At 55.2% G+C, this 27986-nt stretch overlaps 2 protein-coding genes across 2 annotated transcripts in view; one reads left to right on the forward strand and one right to left on the reverse strand.

The window, feature by feature from the left end:
- Positions 1-27986, reverse strand: part of LOC140208629 (NACHT, LRR and PYD domains-containing protein 3-like) — a 59938-nt gene that overhangs the window by 15167 nt on the left and 16785 nt on the right. The window lies entirely within an intron of this gene.
- Positions 5281-27882, forward strand: LOC140207397 (uncharacterized). The gene is made up of 6 exons (XM_072275927.1): positions 5281-5305; positions 6058-6333; positions 6523-6595; positions 6911-6979; positions 7290-7492; positions 27863-27882. Exons 1-6 carry the CDS (start codon positions 5281-5283, stop codon positions 27880-27882), a joined length of 666 nt encoding a protein of 221 aa, XP_072132028.1.

Consider the following 27986-nt stretch of genomic DNA (forward strand, 5'->3'; position numbering starts at 1 on the left):
GACGCTGTCACGGGTTTGTGGGGTTTCACTGTGTGTCAGGACCCAGTGATTTGTTTGGGGGTCTCACAGTGTGTCGGGACCCTTTTCTGGGGGTGGGAGGGAATCTCACAGTGTGTCAGGATCCTTTTGGGGTGTGTGGGGTCTCACAGTGCTTCTGAACCCTGTCAGGGGTGTGTGGGATCTCACCGTGTGTCAGGACCCTCTCAGGGGTGTGTGGGGTCTTACAGTGTGTCAGGACCCTACCTAGGTTGTGTGAGGTCTCACAGTGTGTCTGGACCCTGCCAGGGGTATGTGAGGTCTCACAGTTTGTCTGGACACTGTCGGGGAGGGTGGGGCGGTCTCACAGTGTATCATGACCATCTCAGATGTGTGTGGGATTTCAATGTGTGTCCGGACCCTGTCATGCGTGTGGCGTCTCACAGTGCATCAGGATCTTGTTAGGGGTGTCTGGGGTCTCACAGTGTGTCATCACCCTCTCGGGGGTGTGTTAGGACTCACAGTGTGCCAGGACCCTGTCAGGGTTATGTGGGGTTTCACAGTGTGTCAGGACACTGTGAGTGGTTTGTGGGGTCTCACAGTGTGTCAGAACCCTCTCAGATGTGTGTGGGATCACAATGTGTGTCAGGACCCTGTCAGGGGTGTGTGAGGTCTCACAGTTTGTCTGGACACTGTCGGGGAGGGTGGGGCGGTCTCACAGTGTATCATGACTGTCTCAGATGTGTGTGGGATCTCAATGTGTGTCCGGACCCTGTCATGCGTGTGGCATCTCACAGTGCATCAGGATCTTGTTAGGGGTGTCTGGGGTCTCACAGTGTGTCATCACCCTCTCGGGGGTGTGTTAGGACTCACAGTGTGCCAGGACCCTGTCAGGGTTATGTGGGGTTTCACAGTGCGTCAGGTCCCTGTCAGGGGTGTGTGTGGTCTCACAGTGTGTCAGGAACGTGTCAATAGTGTGTGGGGTCTCACAGAGTGTCAGGACCCTGTTAGGGATGTGTGGGGTCTCACAGAGTGTCAGGACCCTGTCTGTCAGTTGTGTGTGTGGTCTTAAAGTGTGTCAGGTCCCTGTCAGTGGTGTGTGGGGTGTCACAGTGTGTCAGGACCTTTTCAGGTGTGTGTGGGGTCTCACAGAGTGTCAGGACCGTGTGAATAGTGTGTGGGATATCAATGTGTGTCAGGACGTTGTCAGGGGTGTGCGGCGTCTCACAATGTGTCAGGTCCCTGTCAGGGGCGTGTGAGGTCTCACTGTGTGTCAGGTCCCTGTGATGGGTGTGTGGGGTCTCACACTGTGTCAGGACCCTGTCGGGTTGTGTGAGGTCTCACAGTGTGTCAGGGCCCTCTCAGGCGTGTGTGGCATCTCACAGCGTTTCCTGAGCCTGTCAGGGGTGTGTGCGGTCTCACAGTGTGACAGGACCCTGTCATGGGGGTGTGGGGTTTTACAGTTTGACTGGACAGTGCCAGGGGTGTGTGGGGTTTCATAGTATGTCAGGACCCTGTCAGGGGTGTGTGGGGTCGCACAGTGTGTCAGGACCCTGTCAGGGGTGTGTGGGGTCGCACAGTGTGTCAGGTCACTGCCAGGTGTGTGCAGTTTCTCACAGTATGTCAGGTCGCTGTCAGGGGTGTGTGGGGTCTCACAGTATGTCAGGTCGCTGTCAGGGGTGTGTGGGGTCTTACAGTGCGTCAGGACCCTGCCTGGGTTGTGTGGGGTCTCACAGTTTGTCTGGACCCTGCCAGGTGTGCGTGGGGTCTCAGAGTGTGTCTGGACACTGTCAGGGGGCGTCTCACAGTGTGTCAGGACCCTCTCAGGTGTGCGTGTGATCTCAATGTGTGTCAGGTCCCTATCAGTTGTGTGTGGCGTCTCACAGTGTGTCAGCTCGCTGTCAGGGGTTTGTGTGTGGTCTGACAGTGTGTCAGTGTGTCAGGACCCTGACAGGGTTGCTTGAGGTCTCACAGTGCGTCAGGACCCTGTCGGGAGTGTGTGGGGACTCACAGTGTGTCAGGACCCTGTCAGGTGTGTGTGGCGTCCACAGTGTGTCAGGACCCCTCTGGGGTGTGTTGGGTCCCACAGTGTTTCTCAACCCTGTCAGGCATGTGTGCTGTCTCACAATGTGTCAGGACCCTTTTGGGGCCTGTGGGGTCTCACAGTGTGTTTGGACCCTCTCAGGGGTGTGTCGGATCTCATAGTCTGTCAGGACCCTATCCTGGGTGTGTGGGGTCTCACAATGTGTCAGGAACCTTTTGGGGTGTGTGGGGTCTCACAGTTTGTCTGGACCCTGCCAGGTGTGCGTGGGGTCTCAGAGTGTGTCTGGACACTGTCAGGGGGCGTCTCACAGTGTGTCAGGACCCTCTCAGGTGTGCGTGTGATCTCAATGTGTGTCAGGTCCCTATCAGTTGTGTGTGGCGTATCACAGTGTGTCAGCTCGCTGTCAGGGGTTTGTGTGTGGTCTGACAGTGTGTCAGTGTGTCAGGACCCTGCCTGGGTTGTGTGGGGTCTCACAGTTTGTCTGGACCCTGCCAGGTGTGCGTGGGGTCTCAGAGTGTGTCTGGACACTGTCAGGGGGGGTCTCACAGTGTGTCAGGACCCTCTCCGGTGTGCGTGGGATCTCAATGTGTGTCAGGTCCCTATCAGTTGTGTGTGGCGTCTCACAGTGTGTCAGCTCACTGTCAGGGGTTTGTGTGTGGTCTGACAGTGTGTCAGGACCCTGACAGGGTTGTTTGAGGTCTCACAGTGTGTCAGGACCCTGTCGGGAGTGTGTGGGGACTCACAGTGTGTCAGGATCTTGTTGGGGGTGTGTGGGGTCTCCCAGTGTGTTAGGATCCTGTTAGGCGTGCTGGAGTCTCACAGTGCGTCATCACCCTCTCGGGTGTGTGTGAGGTATCACAGTTTGTCAGGACCCTGTCAGGGGTGTGTGGGGTCTCACAGTGTGTCAGATAACTGTCATGGGTGGTCTCACAGTGTGTCAGGAGCCTGTCAGATGTGTGTGGGATCTCAATCTGTGTCAGGACCCTCTTACGTGTGTGTGGCGTCTCACAATGTGTCAGGTTGCTGTCAGGGGTGTGTGGGGTCTCGCAGTGTGTCAAGACCCTGTCAGGGTCTTGTGAGAGGGTTCTGAGAGTTTTACGGGAACCTCTCAGGGGTGTGTGCGGTCTCACAGTGTGTCAGGAATTTGTCAGGGGTGTGTGGTGTCTCACAGTTTGCCAGGTCCCTGCCAGGAGTGTGTGGGGTCTCACAGGGTGTCAGGGCCCTGTCAGTGGTGTGTGGGGTCTCACACTGTGACAGGCCCCTGGCAGGGTTGTGTGGGGTTTCACTGTGTGTCTGGATACTGTGCGTGGTTCGTGGGGTTTCACAGTGTGTCAGGATCTGGCTGTGGGTGTGGGTGGTCTCACAGTGGGTCAGGACGCTGTTGCGGGGTGTCTCACAGTGTGTCAGAACCCTCTCAGATGTATGTGGGATCGCAATGTGTGTCTGGACCCTGTCAGGGGTGTGTGGCGTTTCATAGTGCGTCAGGTCCCTGTCAGGGGTGTGTGGGGTCTCAGTGTGTCAGGAACCTGTGAGGGGTGTGTGCGGTCTCACAGTGTGTCAGGACCCGTTTGGGCTGTGTCGGGTCTCACAGTGTGTCAGGACCCTATCCAGGGTGTGTGGGGTCTCACAGTATGTCAGGACTATGTCAGGGGTGTGTGGGGTCTCACAGTGTGTCAGGGTCCTCTTAGGGGTGTGTGGGGTCTCACAGTGTGTCAGGACCCTGTCAGGGGTGTGTGGGGTCTCACAGTGTGTCAGGTCCCTGTCAGGGGTGTGTGGGGTCTCACAGTGTGTCAGGGTCCTGTCAGGGGTGTGTGGGGTCTCACAGTATGTCAGGACCCTGTCAGGGGTGTGTGGGGTCTCACACTGTGTCAGGTCCCTGTCAGGGGTGTGTGGGGTATCACAGAGTGTCATCAGTGTGAAAGCAAGCATGCAAGTACAGCAGGCAGTGAAGAAAGCTAATCGCATGCTGGCCTTCATAACAAGGGGAATTGAGTATTAGAGCAAAGAAGTCCTTCTGCAGCTGTACAGGGCCCTGGTGAGACCACACCTGGAGTACTGTGTGCAGTTTTGGTCTCCAAATTTGAGGAAGGACATTCTTGCTATTGAGGGAGTGCAGCGTAGGTTCACAAGGTTAATTCCCGGGATGGCGGGACTGTCATATGTCGAAAGATTGGAGCGACTGGGCCTGTATACTCTGGAATTTAGAAGGCCGAGAGGGGATCTAATTGAAACATCTATAATTATTAAGGGATTGGACATGCTGGAGGCAGGAAACATGTTCCTGCTGATGGGTGAGTCCAGAACCAAAGGCCACAGTTTAAGAATAAGGGGTAGGCCATTTAGAACGGAATTCAGGAAAAACTTTTTCACCCAGAGAGTGGTGGATATATGGAATGCTCTGCACCGGAAGGCTGTGGAGGCAAAGTCTCTGGATGTTTTTTAGAAAGAGATGGATAGAGCTCTTAAAGATAGTGGAATCAAAGGTTACGTGATAAGGCAGGAACTGGATTCTGATTGTGGATGATCAGCCATGATCACAGTGAATGGCGGTTCAGGCTCGAAGGGTCGAATGGCCTACTCCTGCACCTAATGTCTCTTGTCTATTTTCTATAGGACCCTGTCCGGGGTATGTGGGGTCTCACAGTTTGTCAGGACCATGTCAGGAGTGTGTGGGGTCTCACAGTGTGTCCGGACCCTGTCAGGGGTGTGTAGGGTCTCGCTGTGTGTCAGCACCCTGTCAGGGGTGTGTAGGGTCTCACAGTGTGTCAGGTCCCCGTCAGAGGTGTGTGGGGTCTGACAATGTGTCAGGGCCCTGTCAAGGGTGCGTGGGGTCTCACAGTGTGTCAGGACCGTGCCAGGGGTGTGTGGGGTCTCACAGTGTGTCCGGACCCTTTCATGTGTGTGTGGTGTCGCGTGGTGTGTCACGATCCTGTGAGGGGTGTGTGTGGTCTCACAGTGTGTCAGGACTGTGTCAGGGTTGTGTGGGGTCTCACAGTTTTCAGGAGCCTGTCAGGGGTGGGAGGGGTCTCACAGTGTGTCAGGAGCTGTGCCGGGGTGTGTGGGGTCTCACTGGTTGTCTGGACACTGATGTGTGTGGGATCACAATGTGTGTCAGGACCCTGTCAGGGTTATGTGGCGTCTCACAGTGCGTCATGTCCCTGTCAGGGGTGTGTGGCGTCTGACAGTGCGTCATGTCCCTTCTGGGGTGTGGGGGGTCTCACAGCGTTTCTGAACCCTGTCAGGGGTGTGTGCGGTCTCACATGTGTCAGGACCTTTTTGGGGCCTGTGGGGTCTCACAATGTGTCAGGACCCTTTTGGGGCCTGTGGGGTCTCACAGTGTGTCAGGACCCTTTTGGGGTGTGTGGTGTCTCACAGTGTGTCAGGACCCCTCTGGGGTGAGTGGGGTCCCACAGTGTTTCTGAACCCTGTCAGGCATGTGTGCCGTCTCACAATGTGTCAGGACCCTTTTGGGGCCTGTGGGGTCTCACAGTGTGTCAGGACCATGTCAGGAGTGTGTGGGGTCCCACAGTGTGTCCGGACACTGTGAGGGGTGCGTGGAATCTCACAGTGTGTCAGGTCCCCGTCAGAGGTGTGTGGGGTCTGACAATGTGTCGGGGCCCTGTCAGGGGTACGTGGGATCTCACAGAGTGTCAGGACCCTCTCAGGAGTGTGTTGGATCTCACAGTCTGTCAGGACCATATCCTGGGTGTGTGGGGTCTCACAATGTGTCAGGAACCTGTCTGTCAGTTGTGTGTGTGGTCTCACAATGTGTCAGGACCGTGCCAGGGATGTCTGGGGTCTCACAGTGCGTCACGTCCCTGTCAGGGATGTGTGGCGTCTCACAGTGCGTCAGGACGCTGTCAGGTGTGTGTGGCATCCACAATGTGTCAGGACCCCTCTGGGGTGTGTTGGGTCCCACAGTGTTTCTCAACCCTGTCAGGCATGTGTGCTGTCTCACAATGTGTCAGGACCCTTTTGGGGCCTGTGGGGTCTCACAGTGTGTTTGGACCCTCTCAGGGGTGTGTCGGATCTCATAGTCTGTCAGGACCCTATCCTGGGTGTGTGGGGTCTCACAATGTGTCAGGAACCTTTTGGGGTGTGTGGGGTCTCACAGTGTGTCAGGACCCTGTCAGGTGTGTGTGGCGTCCACAGTGGGTCAGGACCCTGCCAGGGTTGTGTGGGATCGCAGTGTGTGTCAGGACCCTGTCAGGGGTGTGTGGTCTCACAGTGTGTCAGGACCCCTCTGGGGTGTGTGGGGTCTCACAGTGTTTCTGAACCCTGTCACGGGTGTGTGGGGTCTCACAGTGTGTCAGGTCCCTGTCAGGGGTGTGTGGGGTTTCACTGTGTGTCAAGGCACTGTGAGTGGTTTGTGCGGTTTCACAGTGTGTCAGGATCTTGTGGTGGTTGTGGGGGGTCTCACAGTGTGTCAGGATGCTGTTGTGGGGGATCTAACAGTGAGTCAGAACCCTCTCAGGTGTGTATGGGATCGCAATGTGTGTCAGGACCCTGTCAGGGCTGTGTGGCGTCTCACAGTGCGTCAGGTCACTGTCAGGGGTGTGTTGGATCTCACAGTGTGTCAGGAGCCCTTTCAGGTGTGTGTGGGGTCTCACAGTGTGTCAGGTCCCTGTCAGGAGTGTGTGGGGTCTCACAGTGTAACAGGACACTGTCTGTCAGTTGTGTGTGGGGTCTCACAGCGTGTTTGAACCATACCAGGGGTGTGTGGGTTCTCACAGTCTGTCAGGACGCTGTCACGGGTTTGTGGGGTTTCACTGTGTGTCAGGACCCTGTGATTTGTTTGGGGGTCTCACAGTGTGTCGGGACCCTTTTCTGGGGGTGGGGGGGAATCTCACAGTGTGTCAGGATCCTTTTGGGGTGTGTGGGGTCTCACAGTGCTTCTGATCCCTGTCAGGGGTGTGTGGGATCTCACCGTGTGTCAGGACCCTCTCAGGGGTGTATGGGGTCTTACAGTGTGTCAGGACCCTACCTAGGTTGTGTGAGGTCTCACAGTGTGTCTGGACCCTGCCAGGGGTATGTGAGGTCTCACAGTTTGTCTGGACACTGTCGGGGAGGGTGGGGCGGTCTCACAGTGTATCATGACCATCTCAGATGTGTGTGGGATTTCAATGTGTGTCCGGACCCTGTCATGCGTATGGCGTCTCACAGTGTGTCAGAACCCTGTCATGCGTGTGGCGTCTCACAGTGCATCAGGATCTTGTTAGGGGTGTCTGGGGTCTCACAGTGTGTCATCACCCTCTCGGGGGTGTGTTAGGACTCACAGTGTGCCAGGACCCTGTCAGGGTTATGTGGGGTTTCACAGTGTGTCAGGACACTGTCAGGGGTGTGTGGTGTCTCACAGTGTGTCTGAACACTGTCAGGGGTGTGTGGGATCTCACCGTGTGTCAGGACCCTCTCAGGGGTGTGTGGGGTCTTACAGTGTGTCATCACCCTCTCGGGGGTGTGTTAGGACTCACGGTGTGTCAGAACCCTGTCAGGGGTGTGTGGTGTCTCACAGTGCATCAGGATCTTGTTAGGGGTGTCTGGGGTCTCACAGTGTGTCATCACCCTCTCGGGGGTGTGTTAGGACTCACAGTGTGTCAGAACCCTGTCAGGGGTGTGTGGTGTCTCACAGTGCATCAGGATCTTGTTAGGGGTGTGTTAGGACTCACAGTGTGTCATCACCCTCTCGGGGGTGTGTTAGGACTCACAGTGTGCCAGGACCCTGTCAGGGTTATGTGGGGTTTCACAGTGTGTCAGGACACTGTGAGTGGTTTGTGGGGTCTCATACTGTGTCAGAACCCTCTCAGATGTGTGTGGGATCGCAATGTGTGTCAGGACCCTGTCAGGGGTGTGTGGCATCTCACAGTCTGTCAGGACGCTATCCAGGGTGTGTGTGGTCTCACAGTCTGTCAGGACCCTGTCAGGTGAGTGTGGAGTCTCACAGTGCGTCAGGTCCTTGTCAGGGGTGTGTGTGGTCTCACAGTGTGTCAGGAACGTGTCAATAGTGTGTGGGGTCTCACAGAGTGTCAGGACCCTGTCTGTCAGTTGTGTGTGTGGTCTTAAAGTGTGTCAGGTCCCTGTCAGTGGTGTGTGGGGTGTCACAGTGTGTCAGGACCTTTTCAGGTGTGTGTGGGGTCTCACAGAGTGTCAGGACCGTGTGAATAGTGTGTGGGATATCAATGTGTGTCAGGACGTTGTCAGGGGTGTGCGGCGTCTCACAATGTGTCAGGTCCCTGTCAGGGGCGTGTGGGGTCTCACTGTGTGTCAGGTCCCTGTGATGGGTGTGTGGGGTCTCACACTGTGTCAGGACCCTGTCGGGTTGTGTGAGGTCTCACAGTGTGTCAGGGCCCTCTCAGGCGTGTGTGGCATCTCACAGCGTTTCCTGAGCCTGTCAGGGGTGTGTGCGGTCTCACAGTGTGACAGGACCCTGTCATGGGGGTGTGGGGTTTTACAGTTTGACTGGACAGTGCCAGGGGTGTGTGGGGTTTCATAGTATGTCAGGACCCTGTCAGGGGTGTGTGGGGTCGCACAGTGTGTCAGGACCCTGTCAGGGGTGTGTGGGGTCGCACAGTGTGTCAGGTCACTGCCAGGTGTGTGCAGTTTCTCACAGTATGTCAGGTCGCTGTCAGGGGTGTGTGGGGTCTCACAGTATGTCAGGTCGCTGTCAGGGGTGTGTGGGGTCTTACAGTGCGTCAGGACCCTGCCTGGGTTGTGTGGGGTCTCACAGTTTGTCTGGACCCTGCCAGGTGTGCGTGGGGTCTCAGAGTGTGTCTGGACACTGTCAGGGGGCGTCTCACAGTGTGTCAGGACCCTCTCAGGTGTGCGTGTGATCTCAATGTGTGTCAGGTCCCTATCAGTTGTGTGTGGCGTCTCACAGTGTGTCAGCTCGCTGTCAGGGGTTTGTGTGTGGTCTGACAGTGTGTCAGTGTGTCAGGACCCTGACAGGGTTGCTTGAGGTCTCACAGTGCGTCAGGACCCTGTCGGGAGTGTGTGGGGACTCACAGTGTGTCAGGACCCTGTCAGGTGTGTGTGGCGTCCACAGTGTGTCAGGACCCCTCTGGGGTGTGTTGGGTCCCACAGTGTTTCTCAACCCTGTCAGGCATGTGTGCTGTCTCACAATGTGTCAGGACCCTTTTGGGGCCTGTGGGGTCTCACAGTGTGTTTGGACCCTCTCAGGGGTGTGTCGGATCTCATAGTCTGTCAGGACCCTATCCTGGGTGTGTGGGGTCTCACAATGTGTCAGGAACCTTTTGGGGTGTGTGGGGTCTCACAGTTTGTCTGGACCCTGCCAGGTGTGCGTGGGGTCTCAGAGTGTGTCTGGACACTGTCAGGGGGCGTCTCACAGTGTGTCAGGACCCTCTCAGGTGTGCGTGTGATCTCAATGTGTGTCAGGTCCCTATCAGTTGTGTGTGGCGTATCACAGTGTGTCAGCTCGCTGTCAGGGGTTTGTGTGTGGTCTGACAGTGTGTCAGTGTGTCAGGACCCTGCCTGGGTTGTATGGGGTCTCACAGTTTGTCTGGACCCTGCCAGGTGTGCGTGGGGTCTCAGAGTGTGTCTGGACACTGTCAGGGGGGGTCTCACAGTGTGTCAGGACCCTCTCCGGTGTGCGTGGGATCTCAATGTGTGTCAGGTCCCTATCAGTTGTGTGTGGCGTCTCACAGTGTGTCAGCTCACTGTCAGGGGTTTGTGTGTGGTCTGACAGTGTGTCAGGACCCTGACAGGGTTGTTTGAGGTCTCACAGTGTGTCAGGACCCTGTCGGGAGTGTGTGGGGACTCACAGTGTGTCAGGATCTTGTTGGGGGTGTGTGGGGTCTCCCAGTGTGTTAGGATCCTGTTAGGCGTGCTGGAGTCTCACAGTGCGTCATCACCCTCTCGGGTGTGTGTGAGGTATCACAGTTTGTCAGGACCCTGTCAGGGGTGTGTGGGGTCTCACAGTGTGTCAGATAACTGTCATGGGTGGTCTCACAGTGTGTCAGAAGCCTGTCAGATGTGTGTGGGATCTCAATCTGTGTCAGGACCCTCTTACGTGTGTGTGGCGTCTCACAATGTGTCAGGTTGCTGTCAGGGGTGTGTGGGGTCTCGCAGTGTGTCAAGACCCTGTCAGGGTCTTGTGAGAGGGTTCTGAGAGTTTTACGGGAACCTCTCAGGGGTGTGTGCGGTCTCACAGTGTGTCAGGAATTTGTCAGGGGTGTGTGGTGTCTCACAGTTTGCCAGGTCCCTGCCAGGAGTGTGTGGGGTCTCACAGGGTGTCAGGGCCCTGTCAGTGGTGTGTGGGGTCTCACACTGTGACAGGCCCCTGGCAGGGTTGTGTGGGGTTTCACTGTGTGTCTGGATACTGTGCGTGGTTCGTGGGGTTTCACAGTGTGTCAGGATCTGGCTGTGGGTGTGGGTGGTCTCACAGTGGGTCAGGACGCTGTTGCGGGGTGTCTCACAGTGTGTCAGAACCCTCTCAGATGTATGTGGGATCGCAATGTGTGTCTGGACCCTGTCAGGGGTGTGTGGCGTTTCATAGTGCGTCAGGTCCCTGTCAGGGGTGTGTGGGGTCTCAGTGTGTCAGGAACCTGTGAGGGGTGTGTGCGGTCTCACAGTGTGTCAGGACCCGTTTGGGCTGTGTCGGGTCTCACAGTGTGTCAGGACCCTATCCAGGGTGTGTGGGGTCTCACAGTATGTCAGGACTATGTCAGGGGTGTGTGGGGTCTCACAGTGTGTCAGGGTCCTGTCAGGGGTGTGTGGGGTCTCACAGTATGTCAGGACCCTGTCAGGGGTGTGTGGGGTCTCACACTGTGTCAGGTCCCTGTCAGGGGTGTGTGGGGTCTCACAGTGTATCAGGGTCCTGTAAGGGGTGTGTGGGGTATCACAGAGTGTCATCAGTGTGAAAGCAAGCATGCAAGTACAGCAGGCAGTGAAGAAAGCTAATCGCATGCTGGCCTTCATAACAAGGGGAATTGAGTATTAGAGCAAAGAAGTCCTTCTGCAGCTGTACAGGGCCCTGGTGAGACCACACCTGGAGTACTGTGTGCAGTTTTGGTCTCCAAATTTGAGGAAGGACATTCTTGCTATTGAGGGAGTGCAGCGTAGGTTCACAAGGTTAATTCCCGGGATGGCGGGACTGTCATATGTCGAAAGATTGGAGCGACTGGGCCTGTATACTCTGGAATTTAGAAGGCCGAGAGGGGATCTAATTGAAACATCTATAATTATTAAGGGATTGGACATGCTGGAGGCAGGAAACATGTTCCTGCTGATGGGTGAGTCCAGAACCAAAGGCCACAGTTTAAGAATAAGGGGTAGGCCATTTAGAACGGAATTCAGGAAAAACTTTTTCACCCAGAGAGTGGTGGATATATGGAATGCTCTGCACCGGAAGGCTGTGGAGGCAAAGTCTCTGGATGTTTTTTAGAAAGAGATGGATAGAGCTCTTAAAGATAGTGGAATCAAAGGTTACGTGATAAGGCAGGAACTGGATTCTGATTGTGGATGATCAGCCATGATCACAGTGAATGGCGGTTCAGGCTCGAAGGGTCGAATGGCCTACTCCTGCACCTAATGTCTCTTGTCTATTTTCTATAGGACCCTGTCCGGGGTATGTGGGGTCTCACAGTTTGTCAGGACCATGTCAGGAGTGTGTGGGGTCTCACAGTGTGTCCGGACCCTGTCAGGGGTGTGTAGGGTCTCGCTGTGTGTCAGCACCCTGTCAGGGGTGTGTAGGGTCTCACAGTGTGTCAGGTCCCCGTCAGAGGTGTGTGGGGTCTGACAATGTGTCAGGGCCCTGTCAAGGGTGCGTGGGGTCTCACAGTGTGTCAGGACCGTGCCAGGGGTGTGTGGGGTCTCACAGTGTGTCCGGACCCTTTCATGTGTGTGCGGTGTCGCGTGGTGTGTCACGATCCTGTGAGGGGTGTGTGTGGTCTCACAGTGTGTCAGGACTGTGTCAGGGTTGTGTGGGGTCTCACAGTTTTCAGGAGCCTGTCAGGGGTGGGAGGGGTCTCACAGTGTGTCAGGAGCTGTGCCGGGGTGTGTGGGGTCTCACTGGTTGTCTGGACACTGATGTGTGTGGGATCACAATGTGTGTCAGGACCCTGTCAGGGTTGTGTGGGGTCTCACAGTTTTCAGGAGCCTGTCAGGGGTGGGAGGGGTCTCACAGTGTGTCAGGAGCTGTGCCGGGGTGTGTGGGGTCTCACTGGTTGTCTGGACACTGATGTGTGTGGGATCACAATGTGTGTCAGGACCCTGTCAGGGTTATGTGGCGTCTCACAGTGCGTCATGTCCCTGTCAGGGGTGTGTGGCGTCTGACAGTGCGTCATGTCCCTTCTGGGGTGTGGGGGGTCTCACAGCGTTTCTGAACCCTGTCAGGGGTGTGTGCGGTCTCACATGTGTCAGGACCTTTTTGGGGCCTGTGGGGTCTCACAATGTGTCAGGACCCTTTTGGGGCCTGTGGGGTCTCACAGTGTGTCAGGACCCTTTTGGGGTGTGTGGTGTCTCACAGTGTGTCAGGACCCCTCTGGGGTGAGTGGGGTCCCACAGTGTTTCTGAACCCTGTCAGGCATGTGTGCCGTCTCACAATGTGTCAGGACCCTTTTGGGGCCTGTGGGGTCTCACAGTGTGTCAGGACCATGTCAGGAGTGTGTGGGGTCCCACAGTGTGTCCGGACACTGTGAGGGGTGCGTGGAATCTCACAGTGTGTCAGGTCCCCGTCAGAGGTGTGTGGGGTCTGACAATGTGTCGGGGCCCTGTCAGGGGTACGTGGGATCTCACAGAGTGTCAGGACCCTCTCAGGAGTGTGTTGGATCTCACAGTCTGTCAGGACCATATCCAGGGTGTGTGGGTCTCACAGTGTGTCAGGAACCTGTCTGTCAGTTGTGTGTGTGGTCTCACAATGTGTCAGGACCGTGCCAGGGATGTCTGGGGTCTCACAGTGCGTCACGTCCCTGTCAGGGATGTGTGGCGTCTCACAGTGCGTCAGGACCCTGTCAGCTGTGTGTGGCGTCCACAGTGTGTCAGGACCCCTCTGGGGTGTGTTGGGTCCCACAGTGTTTCTCAACCCTGTCAGGCATGTGTGCTGTCTCACAATGTGTCAGGACCCTTTTGGGGCCTGTGGGGTCTCACAGTGTGTTTGGACCCTCTCAGGGGTGTGTCGGATCTCATAGTCTGTCAGGACCCTATCCTGGGTGTGTGGGGTCTCACAATGTGTCAGGAACCTTTTGGGGTGTGTGGGGTCTCACAGTGTGTCAGGACCCTGTCAGGTGTGTGTGGCGTCCACAGTGGGTCAGGACCCTGCCAGGGTTGTGTGGGGTTTCACAGTGTGTGTCAGGACCCTGTCAGGTGTGTGTGGGGTCTCACAGTGCGTCAGGTCCCTGTCAGGTGTCTGCGGGGTCCACAGTGTGACAGGACACTGTCCATAGTGTGTGGGGTCTCACACTGTGTCTGGACCCTGCCAGGTGTGTGTGGGGTCTCACAGTGTGTGAGGACCCTGTCGGGGGTGGAGGGGCGGTCTCACAGTGTGTCAGGATCCTCCTAAGTGTGTGTGGGATCTCAATGTGTGTCAGGACCCTGTCAGTTGTGTGTAGCGTCTCACAGTGTGTCAGGTCGCCGTCAGGTGTGTGTGTGGTCTCACAGTGTGTCAGGACCCTACCAGGGTTGTGTGGGATCGCAATGTGTATCAGGACCCTGTCAGGTGTGTGTGGCGTCCACCGTGGGTCAGGTCGCTGTCAGGGGTGTGTGGGGTCCCACAGTGTCTCTGAACCCTGTCAGGCATGTGTGCCATCTCACAATGTGTCAGAACACATTTGGGGTCTGTGGGGTCTCACAGTGTGTCAGGACCATGTCAGCGGTGTGTAGGGTCTCGCTGTGTGTCAGCACCCTGTCAGGGGTGTGTAGGGTCTCACAGTGTGTCAGGTCCTCGTCAGAGGTGGTGGGGTCTGACAATGCGTCAGGGCCCTGTCAGGGGTGTGTAGGGTCTCACAGTGTGTCAGGTCCTCGTCAGAGGTGGTGGGGTCTGACAATGCGTCGGGGCCCTGTCAGGGGTGTGTGCAGTCTCACAGTGTGTCAGGACCATGTCAGCGGTGTGTAGGGTCTCGCTGTGTGTCAGCACCCTGTCAGGGGTGTGTAGGGTCTCACAGTGTGTCAGGTCCTCGTCAGAGGTGTGTGGGGTCTGACAATGCGTCAGGGCCCTGTCAGGGGTGTGTGGGGTCTCACAGAGTGTCAGGACCCTTTCATATGTGTGTGGTGTCGTGTGGTGGGTCACGATCCTATCGGAGGTGTGTGGGGTCTCACAGTGTGTCAGGACCGTGTCAATAATGTGTGTGGGGTCTCACAGGGTGTCAGGACCCTGTTAGGGGTGTGTGGGGTCTCACAGTGTCTCTGGACCCTGTCAGGCATGTGTGGCATCTCACAATGTGTCAGGACCCTTTTGGGGCCTGTGGGGTCTCACAGTGTGTCAGGACCATGTCAGGAGTGTGTGGGATCCGACAGAGTGTCCGGACCCTGTCATGTGTGTGTAGGGTGTTGCTGTGTGTCAGGACCCTGTCAGGGGTGTGTGGCATCTCACAGTGTGTCAGGACCCCTCAGGTGTGAGTGGGGTCCCACAGTGTTTCTGAACCCTGTCAGGCGTGTGTGCCATCTCACAATGTGAAGGACCCTTTTGGGGCCTGTGGGGTCTCAGAGTGTGTCAGCACCCTGTCAGGGGTGTGTAGGGTCTCACAGTGTGTCAGGTCACCGTCAGAGGTGTCTGGGGTCTGACAGTGTGTCAGGGCCCTGTCAGGCGTGTGTGCCATCTCACAATGTGTCAGGACCCTTTTGGGGGGTGTGGGGTCTCACAGTGTGTCAGGACCATGTCAGGAGTGTGCGGGATCCCACAGTGTGTCCGGACCCTGTCAGGGGTGTGTAGGGTCTCGCTGTGTGTCAGCACCCTGTCATGGGTGTGTAGGGTCTCACAGTGTGTCAGGTCCCCGTCAGAGGTGTGTGGGGTCTGACAGTGTGTCAGGGCCCTGTCAGGGGTGTGTGGGGTCTGACAGTGTGTAAGGGCCCTGTCAGGGGTGTGTGGGGTCTCACAGTGTGTCAGGACCGTTCCATGGATGTGTGGGGTCTCACAGTTTGTCAGGACCCTTTCATGTGTGTGTGGTGTCGTGTGGTGTGTCACGATCCTATCAGGGGTGTGTGTGGTCTCATAGTGTGTCAGGACCCTGTCAGTGGTTTGTGGGGTCTCACAGTGTGACAGGTCCCTGTTAGGGGCCTGTGGGGTCTCACAGTGTGTCAGAACCCTGCCTGGGTTGTTTGGGGTCTCACAGTGTGTCAGGAACCTATCCAGAGTGTGTGGGGTCTCACAGTGCGTCAGGACCCTGCCAGGGGTATGTGGGATTGCAATATGTGTCAGGACCCTGTCAGGTGTGTGTGCGGTCTCGTAGTGTGTCAGGACCCTATCCAGGGTGTGTGGGGTCTCACAGTGCGTCAGGACCCTGCTAGGGTTGTGTGGGATCGCAATTTGTGTCAGGACCCTGCCAGGCGTGTGTGGGATCGCAATGTGTGTCAGGACCCTGTCAGGTGTGTGTGGCGTCCACAGTGGGTCAGGTCGCTGTCAGGGGTGTGTTAGGTCTCACGGTGTGTCTGGACCCTCTCAGGTGTGTGTGGGATCTTAATGCATGCCAGGACACCGTGAGTGGTTTGTGGGGTTTCACAGTGTGTCAGGATCTGATCGTGGGTGTGTGGGGTCTCACTGTGTGTCAGAACACTCTCAGATGTGTGTGGGATCGCAATGTGTGTCAGGACGCTGTCAGGAGTGTGTGGCGTCTCACAGTGCGTCATGTCCCTGTCAGGGTTGTGTGGGGTCTTACAGTGTGTCAGGACCCTTTTGGGGCCTGTGGGGTCTCACAGTGTGTCCGGACCCTGTCTGGTGTGTGTGGAGTCTCACAGTGCGTCAGATCCCTGTGGGGTCTCACAGTGTGTCAGGACCGTGTCAATAGTGTGTGGGGTCTCACAGTGTGTCAGGACCCTGTTAGGGGAGTGCGGGGTCTCACAGTGTGTCTGGACCCTGTCAGGTGTGTGTGGCGTCTCACAATGTGTCAGGACCCTTTTGGGACCTGTGGGGTCTCACAGTGTGTTAGGACCCTCTCAGGGTGTGTCGGATCTCACAGTCTCTCAGGACCCTATCCTGGGTGTGTGAGGTCTCACAATGTGTCAGGATCCTTTTGGGGTGTGGGGCGTCTCACAGTGTGTCAGGACCCTTTTGGGGCCTGTGGGGTCTCACAGTGTGTCAGGACCATGTCAGGAGTGTGTGGGATCCCACAGTGTGTCCGGACCCTGTCAGGGGTGTGTAGGGTCTCGCTGTGTGTCAGCACTCTGTCAGGTGTGTGTAGGGTCTCAGTGTGTCAGGACCGTGCCAGGGGTGTGTGAGGTCTCACAGTTTGTCAGGACCCTTTCATGTGTGTGTGGTGTCGTGTGGTGTGTCACGATCCTATCGGGGGTCTGTGTGGTCTCACAGTGTGTCAGGACCCTGTCAGGTGTGTGTGGCGTCCACAGTGGGTCAGGTCGCTGTCAGGGGTGTGTGGGGTCCGACAGTGTTTCTGAACCCTGTCAGGCGTGTGTGCCGTCTCACAATGTGTCAGGACCCTTTTGGGGCCTGTGGGGTTTCACAGTGTTTTAGGACCCTCTCAGGGGTGTGTCGGATCTCACAGTCTCTCAGGACCCTATCCTGGGTGTGTGGGGTCTCACAATGTGTCAGGAACATTCTGGGGTGTGTGGGGTCTCACAATGTGTCAGGACCCTTTTGGGGTGTGTGGGGTCTCGCAGTGTGTCTGGACGCTGCCAGGGGTGTATGGGGTCTCACAGTATGTCAGAACCCTTTCAATGTGTGTGGGATCGCAATGTGTGTCAGGTCGCTGTCAGGGGTGTGTTAGGTCTCACGGTGTGTCTGGACCCTCTCAGGTATGTGTGGGATCCTAATGCGTGTCAGGACCCAGTCAGTGGTGTGTGGGGTCTCACAGTGTGTTAGGACCCTGCCAGGGTTGTGTGGGGTTTCACAGTGTGTCAGGACACCGTGAGTGGTTTGCGGGGTTTTACAGTGTGTCAGGATCTGGTCGTGGGTGTGTGGGGTCTCACTGTGTGTCAGAACACTCTCAGATGTGTGTGGGATCGCAATGTGTGTCAGGACGCTGTCAGGAGTGTGTGTGTCGTCTCACAGTGCATCAAGTCCCTGTCAGGGTTGTGTGGGGTCTTACAGTGTGTCAGGACCCATTTGGGGCCTGTGGGGTCTCACAGTGTGTCAGGACCATGTCAGGAGTGTGTGGGATCCCACAGTGTGTGCGGACCCTGTCAGGGGTATGTAGGGTCTCGCTGTGTGTCAGCACCCTGTCAGGGGTGTGTAGGGCCTGACAGTGTGTCAGGGCCCTGTCAGGGGTGTGTGCAGTCTCAGTGTGTCAGGACCGTTCCAGGGATGTGTGGGGTCTCACAGTGTGTCAGGACCCTTTCATGTGTGTGTGGTGTCGTGTGGTGCGTCACGATCCTATCAGGGGTGTGTGTGGTCTCACAGTGTGTCAGGACCCTGTCAGTGGTTTGTGGGGTCTCACAGTGTGACAGGTCCCTGTTAGGGGTGTGTGGGGTCTCACAGTGTGTCAGAACCCTGCCTGGGTTGTTTGGGGTCTCACAGTGCGTCAGGACCCTGCCAGGGATGTGTGGGATCGCAGTGTGTGTCAGGACCCTGTCAGGTGTGTGTGGCGTCCACAGTGCGTCATGTCCCTGTCAGGGTTGTGTGGGGTCTTACAGTGTGTCAGGACCCTTTTGGGGCCTGTGGGGTCTCACAGTGTGTCCGGACCCTGTCTGGTGTGTGTGGAGTCTCACAGTGCGTCAGATCCCTGTGGGGTCTCACAGTGTGTCAGGACCGTGTCAATAGTGTGTGGGGTCTCACAGTGTGTCAGGACCCTGTTAGGGGAGTGCGGGGTCTCACAGTGTGTCTGGACCCTGTCAGGTGTGTGTGGCGTCTCACAATGTGTCAGGACCCTTTTGGGACCTGTGTGGTCTCACAGTGTGTTAGGACCCTCTCAGGGTGTGTCGGATCTCACAGTCTCTCAGGACCCTATACTGGGTGTGTGAGGTCTCACAATGTGTCAGGAACCTTTTGGGGTGTGTGGTGTCTCACAATGTGTCAGGACCCTTTTGGGGCCTGGGGGGTCTCACAGTGTGTCCGGACCCTGTCAGGGGTGTGTAGGGTCTCGCTGTGTGTCAGGTCACCGTCAGAAGTGTATGGGGTCTGACAGTGTGTCAGGGCCCTGTCAGGGGTGTGTGCAGTCTCACAGTGTGTCAGGACCGTGCCAGGTGTGTGTGAGGTTTCACAGTTTGTCAGGACCCTTTCATGTGTGTGTGGTGTCGTGTGGTGTGTCACGATCCTATCGGGGCTGTGTGTGGTCTCATAGTGTGTCAGGACCCTGTCAGTGGTTTGTGGGGTCTCACAGTGTGACAGGTCCCTGTTAGTGGTGTGTGGGGTCTCACAGTGTGTCAGCACCCTGCCTGGGTTGTTTGGGGTCTCACAGTGTGTCAGGACTGTGTCAGGGTTGTGTGGTGTCTCACAGTGTGTCAGGACTCTCTCAGTGGTGTGTCGGATCTTACAGTCTGTCAGGACCCTATCCAGGGTGTGTGGGGTCTCACAGTGTGTCTGGACCCCTCAGGTGTGAGTGGGGTCGCACAGTGTTTCTGAACCCTGTCAGGCGTGTGTGCCGTTTCACAATGTGTCAGGACCCATTTGGGGCCTGTGGGGTCTCACAGTGTGTCAGGACCATGTCAGGAGTGTGTGGGATCCCACAGTGTGTGCGGACCCTGTCAGGGGTATGTAGGGTCTCGCTGTGTGTCAGCACCCTGTCAGGGGTGTGTAGGGTCTGACAGTGTGTCAGGGCCCTGTCAGGGGTGTGTGCAGTCTCAGTGTGTCAGGACCGTTCCAGGGATGTGTGGGGTCTCACAGTGTGTCAGGACCCTTTCATGTGTGTGTGGTGTCGTGTGGTGCGTCACGATCCTATCAGGGGTGTGTGTGGTCTCACAGTGTGTCAGGATCCTGTCAGTGGTTTGTGGGGTCTCACAGTGTGACAGGTCCCTGTTAGGGGTGTGTGGGGTCTCACAGTGTGTCAGAACCCTGCCTGGGTTGTTTGGGGTCTCACAGTGCGTCAGGACCCTGCCAGGGATGTGTGGGATCGCAGTGTGTGTCAGGACCCTGTCAGGTGTGTGTGGCGTCCACAGTGGGTCAGGTCGCTGTCAGGGGTGTGTGGGGTCCGACAGTGTTTCTGAACCCTGTCAGGCATGTGTGCCGTCTCACAATGTGTCAGGACCCTTTTGGGGCCTGTGGGGTTTCACAGTGTTTTAGGACCCTCTCAGGGGTGTGTCGGATCTCAAAGTCTCTCAGGACCCTATCCTGGGTGTGTGCGGTCTCACAATGTGTCATGAACATTCTGGGGTGTGTGGGGTCTCACAATGTGTCAGGACCCTTTTGGGGTGTGTGGGGTCTCGCAGTGTGTCTGGACGCTGCCAGGGGTGTATGGGGTCTCACAGTATGTCAGAACCCTTTCAATGTGTGTGGGATCGCAATGTGTGTCAGGTCGCTGTCAGGGGTGTGTTAGGTCTCACGGTGTGTCTGGACCCTCTCAGGTATGTGTGGGATCTTAATGCGTGTCAGGACCCAGTCAGTGGTGTGTGGGGTCTCACAGTGTGTTAGGACCCTGCCAGGGTTGTGTGGGGTTTCACAGTGTGTAAGGACACCGAGTGGTTTGTGGGGTTTCACAGTGTGTCAGGATCTGGTCGTGGGTGTGTGGGGTCTCACTGTGTGTCAGAACACTCTCAGATGTGTGTGGGATCGCAATGCGTGTCAGGACGCTGTCAGGAGTGTGTGGCGTCTCACAGTGCGTCAAGTCCCTGTCAGGGGTGTGTGGGGTCTTACAGTGTATCAGGATCCTTTTGGGTCCTGTGCGGTCTCACAGTGCGTCAGGACTCTCTCAGGGGTGTGTCGGATCTCACAGTCTGTCAGGACACTATGTAGGGTGTGTGGGGTCTCACAGTTGTCCGGACCCTGTCTGGTGTGTGTGGAGTCTCACAGTGCGTCAGGTTCCTGTCAGGTCCCTGTGGGGTCTCACAGTGTGTCAGGACCGTGTCAATAGTGTGTGGGGTCTCACAGAGTGTCACGACCCTGTTAGGGGAGTGCAGGGTCTCACAGTGTGTCTGGACCCTGTCAGGTATGTGTGGGATCTCACAATGTGTCAGGACCCTTTTGGGGCCTGTGGGGTCCCACAGTGTGTTAGGACCCTCTCAGGGGTGTGTCGGATCTCACAGTCTCTCAGGACCCTATCCTGGGTGTGTGGGGTCTCACAATGTGTCAGGATCCTTTTGGGGTGTGTGGCGTCTCACAGTGTGTCAGGACCCTTTTGGGGCCTGTGGGGTCTCACAGTATGTCAGGACCATGTCAGGAGTGTGTGGGATCCCACAGTGTGTCCGGACCCTGTCAGGGGTGTGTAGGGTCTCGCTGTGTGTCAGCACCCTGTCAGGGGTGTGTGGGGTCTCACAGTGTGTCAGGTCACCGTCAGAGGTGTGAGTGGTCTGACAGTGTGTCAGGGCCCAGTCAGGGGTGTGTGCAGTCTCACAGTGTGTCAGGACCGTTCCAGGGGTGTGTGGGGTCTCACAGTGTGTTAGGACCCTGCCAGGGTTGTGTGGGGTTTCACAGTGTGTCAGGACACGGTGAGTGGTTTGTGGGGTTTCACACTGTGTCAGGATCTGGTCGTGGGTGTGTGGGGTCTCACTGTGTGTCAGAACACTCTCAGATGTGTGTGGGATCGCAATGTGTGTCAGGATGCTGTCAGGAGTGTGTGGCGTCTCACAGTGCGTCAAGTCCCTGCCAGGAGTGTGTGGGGTCTTACAGTGTGTCAGGATCCTTTTGGGGCCTGTGGGGTCTCACAGTGCGTCAGGACCCTGCCAGGGATGTGTGGGATCGCAATGTGTGTCAGGACCCTGTCAGGCGTGTGTGCCGTCTCACAATGTGTCAGGACCCTTTTGGGGCCTGTGGGGTTTCAAGTGTTTTAGGACCCTCTCAGGGGTGTGTCGGATCTCACAGTCTCTCAGGACCCTATCCTGGGTGTGTGGGGTCTCACAATGTGTCAGGAACATTCTGGGGTGTGTGGGGTCTCACAATGTGTCAGGACCCTTTTGGGGTGTGTGGGGTCTCGCAGTGTGTCTGGACGCTGCCAGGGGTGTATGGGGTCTCACAGTATGTCAGAACCCTTTCAATGTGTGTGGGATCGCAATGTGTGTCAGGTCGCTGTCAGGGGTGTGTTAGGTCTCACGGTGTGTCTGGACCCTCTCAGGTATGTGTGGGATCTTAATGCGTGTCAGGACCCAGTCAGTGGTGTGTGGGGTCTCACAGTGTGTTAGGACCCTGCCAGGGTTGTGTGGGGTTTCACAGTGTGTCAGGACACCGTGAGTGCTTTGCGGGGTTTTACAGTGTGTCAGGATCTGGTCGTGGGTGTGTGGGGTCTCACTGTGTGTCAGAACACTCTCAGATGTGTGTGGGATCGCAATGTGTGTCAGGACGCAGTCAGGAGTGTGTGGCGTCTCACAGTGCGTCAAGTCCCTGTCAGGGGTGTGTGGGGTCTTACAGCGTGTCAGGATCCTTTTGGGTCCTGTGCGGTCTCACAGTGTGTCAGGACTCTCTCAGGGGTGTGTCGGATCTCACAGTCTGTCAGGACACTATCTAGGGTGTGTGGGGTCTCACAGTTATCCGGACCCTGTCTGGTGTGTGTGGAGTCTCACAGTGCGTCAGGTCCCTGTCAGGTCCCTGTGGGGTCTCACAGTGTGTCAGGACCGTGTCAATAGTGTGTGGGGTCTCACAGTGTGTCAGGACCCTGTTAGGGGAGTGCGGGGTCTCACAGTGTGTCTGGACCCTGTCAGGTATGTGTGGCATCTCACAATGTGTCAGGACCCTTTTGGGGCCTGTGGGGTCCCACAGTGTGTTAGGACCCTCTCAGGGGTGTGTCGGATCTCACAGTCTCTCAGGACCCTATCCTGGGTGTGTGGGGTCTCACAATGTGTCAGGATCCTTTTGGGGTGTGTGGCGTCTCACAGTGTGTCAGAACCCTTTTGGGGCCTGTGGGGTCTCACAGTGTGTCAGGACCATGTCAGGAGTGTGTGGGATCCCACAGTGTGTCCGGACCCTGGCAGGGTTGTGTAGGGTCTCGCTGTGTGTCAGCACCGTGTCAGGGGTGTGTGGGGTCTCACAGTGTGTCAGGTCACCGTCAGAGGTGTGAGTGGCCTGACAGTGTGTCAGGGCCCAGTCAGGGGTGTGTGCAGTCTCACAGTGTGTCAGGACCGTTCCAGGGGTGTGTGGGGTCTCACAGTGTGTCAGGACCCTTTCATGTGTGTGTGGTGTCGTGTGGTGTGTCACGATCCTATCAGGGGTGTGTGTGGTCTCATAGTGTGTCAGGACCCTGTCAGTGGTTTGTGGGGTCTCACAGTGTGACAGGTCCCTGTTAGTGGTGTGTGGGGTCTCACAGTGTGTCAGCACCCTGCCTGGGTTGTTTGGGGTCTCACAGTGTGTCAGGACCCTGTCATGGTTGTTTGAGGTCTCACAGTGTGTCAGGATCCTGTCGGGGGTGTGTGGGGTCTTACAGTGTGTCAGAACCCTCTCAGATGTGTGTGGGATCACAATGTGTGTCTGGACCCTGTCAGTGGTGTGTGCGGTCTCGTAGTGTGTCAGGACCCTATCCTGGGTGTGTGAGGTCTCACAATGTGTCAGGATCCTTTTGGGGTGTGTGGCGTCTCACAGTGTGTCAGGACCCTTTTGGGGCCTGTGGGGTCTCACAGTGTGTCAGGACCATGTCAGGAGTGTGTGGGATCCCACAGTGTGTCCGGACCCTGTCAGGGGTATGTAGGGTCTCGCTGTGTGTCAGCAACCTGTCAGGGGTGTGTAGGGTCCGACAGTGTGTCAGGGCCCTGTCAGGGGTGTGTGCAGTCTCAGTGTGTCAGGACCGTTCCAGGGATGTGTGGGGTCTCACAGTGTGTCAGGACCCTTTCATGTGTGTGTGGTGTCGTGTGGTGCGTCACGATCCTATCAGGGGTGTGTGTGGTCTCACAGTGTGTGAGGACCCTGTCAGTGGTTTGTGGGGTCTCACAGTGTGACAGGTCCCTGTTAGGGGTGTGTGGGGTCTCACAGTGTGTCAGAACCCTGCCTGGGTTGTTTGGGGTCTCACAGTGTGTCAGGAGCCGGCCAGGTGTGTGTGCAGTCTCACAGTGTGCCAGGTCTCCCTCAGGGATGTGTGGTGTCTCACAGTGTGTCAGGACCCTCTCAGTGGTGTTTGAGGTACCACAATGTGTCAGGACCCTGTCAGGTGTGTGTGGGATCTCGCTGTGTGTCAGCACCCTGTCAGAGGGGTGTAGGGTCTCACAGTGCGTCAGGACCCTGTCAGGGGTGTGTTGGGTCTTACAGTGTGTCAGCACCCTGTCAGGGGTGTGTGGGGTCTCATACAGTGTGTCAGGAGCCGGCCAGGGGTGTGTGGGGTCTCACAGTGTGCCAGTTCCCTGGCAGGGGTGTGTGGGGTCTCACAGTGTGTCAGGAGCCAGCCAGGGGTGTTTGAGGTATCACAATGTGTCTGGACCCTTTTGGGAGTGTGTGGGGTCTCACAGTGTGTGAGAACCGAGTCCAGGTTGTGTGGGGTCTTACAGTGTGTCCGGACCCTGCCAGTGGTGTGTCGGGTCTCACAGTGTGTCAGGACCCTCTCAGGTTTGTGTCCGGTCTCACAGCGTGTCAGGAGCCGGCCAGGGGTGTGTGGGGTCTGACTGCGTGACAGGATGTTGTCAGGGGTGCGTAGGTCTCAGGGTGTCTCAGGACACGATCAGGGGTCTGTGCAGTCTCACAGTGTGTCAAGATCTTGGCGATCTGGAAGGAATCTAGAGCAGCTGGATGACCTTCGACTCATAAGGGAGAATGAGGCAGTCATAGATGAGAGCTACAGGGAGGTAGTCACACTTAGGCTGTCGGAAGCAGGTCGTTGGGTGACGGTCAGAGGGGGGAAAGTGAAGGTGAGCAGACAGGCAGTGCAGAGCACCCCTGTGGCCATTTCCCTCAATAATATGTTCACCATTCTGGATACTGTTTGCGGGGACAACCGACCGGGTGTGAGCCACGGTGGCAGGGCCTCTGGCACTGAGTCTGACCCTGTGGTGCAGAAGGGTGGGACGGAGAAGAGGAGAGCTGTCGTCATTGGAGACTCTATAGTCAGGGGAGCAGACAGGAGATTTTGTGGACGTGAGAAGGACAGCCGCATGGTTTGTTGTTTCCCGGGTGCCAGATCCGGGATGTCTCTGACCGGGTGCACGACATCCTGGTATGAGAGGGAAAGCAACCAGAAGTCGTGGTACATGTTGGCACCAACGACATAGGCAGGAAGAGGGATGAGGTCCTGAAGTGTGAGTTTCGGGAACTAGGCAGAAGGCTGAAGAACAGGACCTCAAGGGTGGCGTTCTCAGGATTGCTGCCAGTGCTACGTGACAGTGATGGTAAGAATTGGAGGAGATGGCAGTTGAATGCGTGGCTGAGGAGTTGGTGCAGGGAGCAGGGGGTTTGGATCATTGGGATCTCTTCTGGGGTATTCTTCACTTATGTGAAGAACAAAAGGATGACAGGAGTGAAGGTAGGTCCATTTAGATAAAGGTGGGAAGAAGTGCCTGGAAGCTGTGGAAGTGAGTGAGGTGCTCAATGAATACTTCTCTGCAGTTTTCACCAATGAGAGAGAACTTGATGATGGTGAGGACAATATGAGTTAGGTTGATGTTCTGGAGCATGTTGATATTAAGGGAGAGGAGGAGTTGGAGTTGTTAAAATACATTAGGATGGATAAGTCCCTTGGGCTAGACAGAATATTCCGCAGGCTTCTCCATTAGGTGGGGGAAGAGATTGCTGAGCCTCTGGCTAGGATCTTTATGTCCTCGTTGTCCACGGGAATGGTACCAGAGGACTGGAGGGAGGCGAATGTTGTCCCTTTGTTCAAAAAAGGTAGTAGGGATAGTCCGGGTAATTATAGACCAATGAGCCTTACGTCTGTGGTGGGAAAGCTGTTGGAAAAGATTCTTAGAGATAGTATTTATGGGCATTTAGAGAATCATGGTCTAATCAGGGACAGTCAGCATGGCTTTGTGAAGGGCAGATCGTGTCTAACAAGCCTGATAGAGTTCTTTGAGGAGGTGACCAGGCACATAGATGAGGGTAGTGCAGTGGATGTGATCTACATGGATTTTAGTAAGGCATTTGACAAGGTTCCACACAGTAGGCTTATTCAGAAAGTCTGAAGGCATGGGATCCAGGGAAGTTTGGCCAGGTGGATTCAGAATTGGATTGCCTGCAGAAGGCAGAGGGTGGTGGTGGAGGGAGTGCATTCAGATTGGAGGGTTGTGATTAGTGGTGCCCCACAAGGATCTGCTCTGGGACCTCTAATTTTCATGATTTTTATTAACGACCTGGAGGTGGGGGTAGAAGGGTGGGTTGGCAAGTTTACAGATGACACAAAGGTTGGTGGTGTTGTAGATAGTGTAGAGGACTGTCGAAGATTGCAGAGAGATATTGATAGGATGCATAAATGGGCTGAGAAGTGGCAGATGGAGTTCAACCCGGAGAAGTGTGAGGTGGTACACTTTGGAAGGACAAACTCCAAGACAGAATACAAAGTAAATGGCAGGATACTTGGTAGTGTGGAGGAGCAGAGGGATCTGGGGTACATGTTCACAGATCCCTGAAAGTTGCCTCACAGGTAGATAGGCTTATGGGTTGTTGGCTTTCATAAGTCGAGGGATAATGTCTAAGAGTCGCAATGTAATGATGCAGCTCTATAAAACTCTGGTTAGGCCACACTTGGAGTACTGTGTCCAGTTCTGGTCGCTTCACTATAGGAAGGATGTGGAAGCATTGGAAAGGGTACAGAGGAGATTTACCAGGATGCTGCCTGGTTTAGAGATTATGGATTATGATTAGAGATTAAGGCAGCTAGGGCTTTACTCTTTGGAGAGGAGGAGGATGAGAAGAGACATGATAGAGGTGTATAAGATATTAAGAGGAATAGATACAGTGGACAGCCAGTGCCTCTAAACATCTGGAGAAGAGTGATGCATATGTGAGAGTGCTGTTCTCGGACTACAGTTCAGTATTCAACACCATCATTCCCTCCAGGCTTGACAAGAAGCTCAGAGACCTCGGCCTTGACCCTGCCTTGTGCAGCTGGATCGTGGCGTTCCTGTCAGATTGCCAGCAGACGGTAAGAGTGGGCTCCCTCACCTCTGCCCCTCTGACACTCGATGTAGGTGCCCCTCAGGGCTGTGTCCTAAGCTCCCTCCTTTACTCTCTGTATACACATGACTGTGTCGCCACCCACAGCTCCAATCTGCTAATTAAATTTGCTGACGATACTATATGGATTGGCCAAATCTCAAATAATAACGAGGTAGCCTACATAGAAGTCATCACCCTGACACAGTGGTGTCAGGAGAACAACTTCTCCCTCAATGTCGCAAAAGCAAAGGAGCTGGTCGCAATGTCGCAAGAACAAGAGGAATGGAGACAGGCTAACCTCTATTGACATCAATGGATCTGGGGTTGAGAGGGTGAACAGCTTTAAGTTCCTCGGCATAAACATCACCGAGGATCTCACATGGTCTGTACACACCGGCTGTGTTGTGAAACGAGCACAACAGCATCTCTTTCACCTCAGGTGGTTGAGGAAGTTTGGTATGGGCCCCCAAATGCTGACGATTTTCTACAGGGGCACAGTTGAGAGCATCCTGACTGGCTGCATCATTACATGGAATGGGAACTGTACTTCTCTCAATCGCAGGGCTCTGCAGAGAGTGGTGCGGACAGCCCAGTGCATCTGTAGACGTGAACTTCCTACTATTCAGGGCTTTTCAGAGACGGGGTAAAAAGGACCCAAAGGATCATTCTGAACCCAAGTCTCACCAACCACAACCTGTTCCAGCTGCTAACTATCCGGGAAACGGTACCACAGCATAAAAGCCAGGACCAACAGGCTCCGGGACAGCTTCTTCCACCAGGACATCAGACTGATTAATTCACGCTGATACAAATCTATTTCTACAATTGTACACATATATACACGCTCACCGCACACACTTTACTGTAATTGTGCTGCTGGTGCAGAAAAACAGTTTACACGACATGTGTCTGTGATATTAACCCTGATTCTGAGAATTTTTATCCGGCTGTTGTCTCATTTTTTTAGATCTGTTATTCACCATACTCATACTGTCCTCATTCATATCAATCTAAGTGTGATCCAGTGCACATGGCGTTTTCTAGAAACTGTCATTTAAGTTCTTATTTTTCTTGGCATATTTTCCAGATCTGTTTCAGACCAGGATATTATACCAAAATTATACGTCAATATGGGCATAGTGAGTGTATACTACCTTTGTTATATTTTTACTGTTCAGCTCTGTTTGGCAGATTTTCTTGATCCTTGATGTAAATTCAGATTTTCTTCAGCCTTGAAGTAAATTTTGTTGGAAGGTTTTCCTTTATCACACGATTATCTATTTTCTTTGCTTATTGATATCCTAAGTATATGTTTCATATTCTGTTGTATTGTCCCCTGATGCTCTGTTTGATATTCTACTGGCTCTATTGCACCTTTCTTTATGTTTCATGTTCTGTACTTCTCTAGTCTAAAGTTCATGCTTATATCTTTAGAAGTTAGTTCCATTATTTGAAATATTTGTTTCAGCTTTGCTGATGCAAGAGCAAGTAATTTCAAATCATCAATGTATAGCTGTGCAAACGTATAATTCGTATTTTTACCTGATTTGATACCTGATTTTTGTCCGTTTCAGTAAATTATGAGCAGGTTTAAAGCCAAACAGAACCATACTGGCCTTAGTGAGTCGCTCTGGAAAATCCCTCAATTTTGATAATGGTGGTTGTCCCTTTGTGGTTGTTAATAGGACGATTATTTTA

Source organism: Mobula birostris, chromosome 13, assembly GCF_030028105.1.
Source record: "Mobula birostris isolate sMobBir1 chromosome 13, sMobBir1.hap1, whole genome shotgun sequence".
NCBI lineage: Eukaryota > Metazoa > Chordata > Chondrichthyes > Myliobatiformes > Myliobatidae > Mobula > Mobula birostris.

What these genes read in the sequence shown, in the direction of transcription:
- LOC140207397 (XM_072275927.1), top strand. Translation starts at nt 5,281, where the DNA reads ATGTGTCAGGACCTTTTTGGGGCCT. An exon ending in TGTGTTGGATCTCACAGTGT is followed by an intron (nt 6,596 to 6,910) that starts GTCAGGAGCCCT and finishes GGGGTCTCACAG; the next exon opens with TGCTTCTGATCCCTGTCAGG. An exon ending in CCCTCTCAGGGGTGTATGGG is followed by an intron (nt 6,980 to 7,289) that starts GTCTTACAGTGT and finishes GGGGTGTGTTAG; the next exon opens with GACTCACAGTGTGCCAGGAC.